The sequence below is a fragment of the Semicossyphus pulcher genome, unplaced genomic scaffold (genome assembly GCF_022749685.1).
Source record: "Semicossyphus pulcher isolate SPU_LCO1_2020_fin unplaced genomic scaffold, fSemPul1.0.p SCAF_1, whole genome shotgun sequence".
NCBI lineage: Eukaryota > Metazoa > Chordata > Actinopteri > Labriformes > Labridae > Semicossyphus > Semicossyphus pulcher.
The window spans coordinates 19922715-19928714 of record NW_027211603.1 but is presented as its reverse complement, the minus strand read 5'-3'; the positions used below and the strand labels follow the sequence as shown (position 1 = coordinate 19928714).

General features: G+C 41.4%; 1 protein-coding gene across 1 annotated transcript in view; it reads left to right on the top strand.

The window, feature by feature from the left end:
* The first annotated feature begins 3504 nt into the window (after positions 1-3504).
* Positions 3505-6000, top strand: part of hcn4 (hyperpolarization activated cyclic nucleotide-gated potassium channel 4) — a 62911-nt gene continuing 60415 nt past the window's right edge. The window contains exons 1-2 of the mRNA XM_069657581.1: positions 3505-3518; positions 3734-4423. Of these exons, the coding sequence (XP_069513682.1) occupies positions 3505-3518; positions 3734-4423 (704 nt within the window). The remainder of the gene's footprint in view (positions 3519-3733; positions 4424-6000) is intronic.

The following is a 6000-nucleotide window of genomic DNA, read 5'->3' as shown; positions in this document are numbered from 1 at the left end:
TTCCAGAAGACAAGTTGTTTCTTTGTCGATATTAAGGCTAACCAAAACTTGACATACAAACTTGCAGTTTGCCCAATTGTGTGTTCTCCCGCGGTGAAAACTCACTGCTGATTTACCCAGAAAATGCACGCGCTCTTCACAGACAGACAAACAGACAGCTAGATGTACTTAATGTATGTGACTTAATATACAGAACATTTGAATCAACATACAGTTAGTTTAAAGCTCCTGTTTGGAGTTTTTCATTGGTTATAAAACAGACTAAAATTAATTCAGATTTTTCTATATGACCTACAAAAGCAAATCAGACCATCAGCGACAAGGCTGATTATTTTTTATATAATTATATTTTATGTGTGAAACTGCTGGCGTGAGGTAGATCTCAGACAACTGCATGCTGAAAATGTTTACATTTTCCAGGGCAAAAAGTGAGTGCTATGTATGACTGTTAAAGAAAGCAGGGTGAGATTTTTTTTTTAGAAACCACCACTTAAGGCTGGATACACACTACAATATAATCGGGCCGATTTTGGCCGATACATAATAAACTTGTTCAATATTTATGATCCGTTATCCTTTTGTTTGGGGCGAATCAGCGGAGCATGGACTCTGTGGATTGTCATGTGGAACCAAACGATAGCCAATGGGGAAGCAAGCTGACTGAAGAAGGAAGCACAACAACCACAGCCATGGCGACAAAAGCAAAAGGGGAGCTTCATCAACAGTTTGTTCTTTTTTCTTCCTGAATTTTCAGTAAAAAGTCCCAAAACCATCAAAGGCAATTCTTCCTGCCCACTGTCCGCAATGTTTGGTCACTCTAAAGTCTCATTTGGCTGCGAGAGTTTTGCGAGACTCTGGACTCTGGTTGTTGCTAAATGGAATCTGTTGTGTGTGGTATGTGCTGTGTTGGCGTAATCGTTGCTCTCCACACACTATAGGAGCAGATATGTTAAACACACACACTATAGGAGCAAATCTGTTAAATCTATGATTATATATTGTTGTGTGAGGTCTCTCACATTTCAGCATCTGTTAAGATTTGAAAAATCTTTTAGTGTGGGCCATGCATAAGCATGTACAGGACAAAATTAGCAAAGAGGTACGGCTTCGTCCACAGGGGGCGCCAAAATCGACACAAACCAAAAGTTCCTCACAGGAACTTTAACTACATTACATACTGTATGTGCATATGCTTGTCCAATTTATATTAGTGTAGGACATTGACATATAGTATATGGCTTCAAAGTTAGAATAACTTTGGTATTGCAGGAACAATTTTGAAACGAAAAAAAAAAAAATCAACTTACTTCCATCAGTAAATAGAGTTTTTAACACGACCCAATTAGTGCAGGACACACGGTAACAGGTGGTCCTTTATGGTTGAGAGATGATACCCCTTGTGTCTATTCAAGGCTGCTTTTGATACCAGATGTGTCTGAACTCTGTTGTGGCATTTGGTTCTGCAATTTCTTGTCATACACTTTGCTGTAACACTATCCCTGCAAAAATATCAGACGAAGCATTGCTCACACCAAATTATTAGTCCAGTTCTCTTTGATGTCTAGCATGTTTCAAAGCAGTTTGCCTGTCAACATCCAGTCTGATCTCCCACTTTATTTTTTTCTTTCCAGAACCAGCTGCTTACTTGGCTTGCATGAAAGACATCACAACACAGGTAGGACACAACGCAATACATTTTAAGAATAAAACTTCCAGGCTCTTTAATGTACAAACTTCAATGGCACCTCTGTTTCCTAATGACCTCAGACATATCTGTGCGAACATTTTCTTTTTACTGGCTACAATATATCTGCATCTTTCTTGTTGTAGTCTTTGTTATCAAGGTACCCAAACAAATCACTTAAAGGAACTCTGTGTGTTTTGAGCTATGTTTTGCACCCCACAGTATTTGTTTTGTTTACCTATCAATCTCTCTTAAAATTGCAATGACTAATAAAGCTCTGGAAAAGGGCTACATTGAAGATATGCGTGATTTGATATCAAACAACTGGGGGGACTTTGAGTGCAATATGTATTTGTGGATACAATTCTATTCAATTTACCCCTTTTTGAATGGGGAGAGAAAGTGGCATTATGCAAATCCAGTACAGTTGAAAAATACCTCCTAAATTAGATGTATTAGTTTGACTTCCATACCTCAGACAAAGCATTCATTTGAAATTTAATGCAACATGGTCCACTGTAAACCTTCACAGCACAACTAAAATGAAAACTTGTGTGAATCTGTTGGTGAAAGGCTTTAATGTATTCATAGTTTTTCCATGATTCCATTACTTTAAATAAAGGGCTAAGGGATTAGTCAGGGATTAGTTAAGTTTAAGTAAGACAAGTCGCACATTGCTTGTGCCACTCACTCACATAGGATTTATAATGGCATTTTGCCGAGTATCCTTCTGAAGATCATTAATAAAATGAGTTTTGGCAAACTACTCATTTATAATTTGGGCTTGCTTTCGAACGTATTTTAGGCTTTTATTGGACACCTTTTTGGCATATTGAAATATATACAGAAAGAAAAGGGGGTTGATATGGTGACATTGTCATGCCCCTAATTCGGGCAGCATTGTAAGTGAACGACATCAGAAGCCAGGCTACCTGTCCCTAACAATTAAGGCATTTGCCTTTTCATTTACATAGCAAGCAGTGAATGACAGATTATTATGGTGGAAGGGGAAGGTTTCTTTGGGGAGAAAGCCATTTCTGATTATTTAACAGAATAGTATGTGTATAAAAAAGCCTGCTGGAATGATGTTTCAGTCAGCCTGGATGGGAAGAAAATATTTAACAATTGGGAAAATGTATTCAAACAGTGCAAGGGCGATTTGTATTTGCACCAACTTCGGTCAGACAAACACTTCAACTGAGAAGCCCTTTCATGAAAACACCTTTTGCCAAATTATAGACGCGCATGTTCCAGCTTCATCTGTGTTTGTGTGCGCATATTACGCAGAGGGTCAGACCGATAAGGGATGGCGAACAGGATAGGTTCTTCCACGTGAAGCCCATGAGCTGAACAATGGGTTTGCATCGCCTACCTGTAGCCTTAAGTTCACGGAACAGGAGAGCGTTTTAAGAATGGGAAGAGCATTCCCCTTTAAACAAGGTGGGCTGAGCTTATTTGCAGTTCTCGCTCCTATGGCAACCCAATAGATCAGCATCATGAATATTCACAATTCGCCAAAACGCACCATGACTATGGATCAGTGATGTCAGCGCTCCCTGGAATGCTCTACTGTATTTTCTTGATTGTGTCGCGTTGTTTGATGGCAGCTGGAAAGACATCTGGGGAGAAGAGCATCCTTCGACGTGCATGACCTTTCCCTCGTCTCCGTATCACGGTCCGTCGGCACGTCCCTCACATGTCACGCTAAGGTGACTTTCAAGCAGTTTTTTCCACTTTTGCGCACAATGTCGGAGCGGCACAAAGATGTACATCGGGGACGCAGTGGACAAGCGGACCGCCCAGGCTGCGCGTGAGGACATATGCAAACTGCCAGGTAGTCTAATCATGAGAAAGAGTGTCTCTCATCTGCTTCAGTAGAGCTACGGCGGTCCATGTCATGTGTAGCAGGATTTCAGGGATTCAGATTAGCTCCAGACTGATCGCTCTCACAAACAGATAGGGGAGCGCGGGGCTGGTGGCAATAATCATAACAATACAGCCTGGATTTATTTAATTTCCACCACTGTGTCTCAATGTCATAATGGACAGGTTGCACTCCTCCATGCGTAAAAGGCTCTACAGTTTGCCACAGCACATTGGGCAGAAAGCATCTATAATGGGCGAAGGAGAAGACGCAGACAAGGACACACGGAGGAAGAGTATCAGGATGAAGCCTCTGCCGTCACCGTCGCCGACCTCTGGGGGAAGCTGCAAAGGCATCGGGGAGACCAAAAGTGGGGAGTCTGGGATCATGGAGACGGACATAGGGAGACCGATGAAGACCAGCTCAAATGGAGACTGTCGGAGGTTTCGAGGCAGCCTCTCATCCATCACAAGTCGGCATGTGCACGACTCTGACTCGGCGGAGGAGAGGCGCCTCATCACCGAGGGGGATGTCACCCCGAGCGAGGAGAGCCCCCCCGGAGCCATCGGTGACGGGCCGCCGGATCAGGACGCGCAAGGGGCCAGCGGTGGAGGGAATGGTGGTGGTGGTACCCAAAAAGATTCCCCAGACCAGCAGCCAGGGTTCATAAAGTTGGACGGCATTGATCAAATTCTGCCGGACGATGAGAGATTATATCAGGCTGGGTTCATACACAGACAGTTTGGAGCAATGCTCCAGCCAGGGGTCAACAAGTTCTCCCTGAGGATGTTTGGGAGTGAGAAGGCAGTGGAACGGGAACAAGAGCGGGTTAAATCCGCCGGATTTTGGATAATTCACCCGTACAGTGATTTCAGGTAAATTTCGACACTTTGTACACATGCTCTCCTAACAACAAAAGGTTCAGACTGAACCGTCACGTTTACGTCGATGCCTCGCGCAGGCCCAGATGTCTCTCTCAGTGTTTTTATTTATTAGCGCATAAAGCAGCACAAGAGCAACAAATTCATAGTTTTAGTCACCTTTTATAGCACATTCATCACACATCTAACTCCTGTCCTCTGAAAAATGACATTTTACAAGAGCCGTAATTGTAATAAATGTGCTTTACTGCTTCATAAAATCCCTTTACAATTAATTAGTCTATAGATTAACAGGGGATTCTTTCAGTGCCATAACACAGAAGAGGAAATATATTAATTAGTTTCTGAGTATATTTCACTCAAGAGGCCTGTAGAAACACTGCGTTGTGTTACGGAACAACCTACACATAACATAACCTTTGCTAATTAGACCCATTTACCTTGTGCAGATGCTGTCCAAATGGATACACAATTACAGCCCTTTAGTGGAGTCTTCCCCTTTATTTAAGAAAACTTGTGCTCAGGGGACATCAGTTATCATTGATTAGGGTCAGTGATGAGGCATTCACTTTCTCAGTCTTAAAGGGCTCATGTATTGATTTTCTCATTCTCTTTTTTTAAACATGACATTTTGACAAGACAGTAACAGCTTTTGATAAAGTTTGTGAGCAATCGTTACATGATCAGACATTTTATGCCTTCATTTTCAAAGTGTCTCTTGTGAAGAACTACAGCTGCTTAACAGAGAGGAAAAAGTATGAGAGCATCTTTTGCTTCCTCTCTGTTGGTGCCCTTGAGCTTGTTATTGGCCATATGCATGTGATTCATGAACACATGGAGGCTCTTAACAGCAAAGCACGATTTCAGTTCCTTCATGTCTTCTTTAAGGATTTTGCAGTAGTTGTCATTTAATGTTTTTATACAATCAAACTTAATCCAAATGTGCTTCTTTGGCGTCATCACTGACTAATTTGTAGGAGGTGCAAGAAAGCCTTTTGCCTGCATTTGTTATTTATTGCAAAAACAGTAATACAGTGGCTCAATTTACATGATGGTTGCTGTTTAGAAGTGTGTATATGAGCTTGATAACATACAGTGATAACGCTATAATTAAGAAGTGGCTGCATTATTTTTTCCCTATCCAATTAAATCAAATTTAGAAAAATAATAAAGCATCTATATTGAATTCTTCCAGGCTTACATTTAAAGTAGGTTATAACCCTTTGCTTTGTTAATTAAACACATTTACCAGTAGTTTAATAACAGGAAAACTCTTTCATTACATTCAGTGTGAGACTCGGTTTTGAGATCTCGTATATTACCAGTGATTTAAATCATATGGTGACATTTGTGTTGCTGTAAAAGGATGAAGCCGATCGTCACTGTTACTGTATTTCCCCTTGTCTGTGACATTGAATCTTGTCCAGCCTGCCTGTGCGTTTGATTGGCTCTGATGGTGTAATGACATGTGATATAGAAAGTCACTTACCTCAGAAGTGTGTTTATCTATCTCAAGAACAAGATGTCTGACTTTGAGAGACATGCGAGTTGTAGTGCGAGTTGCTCACAGG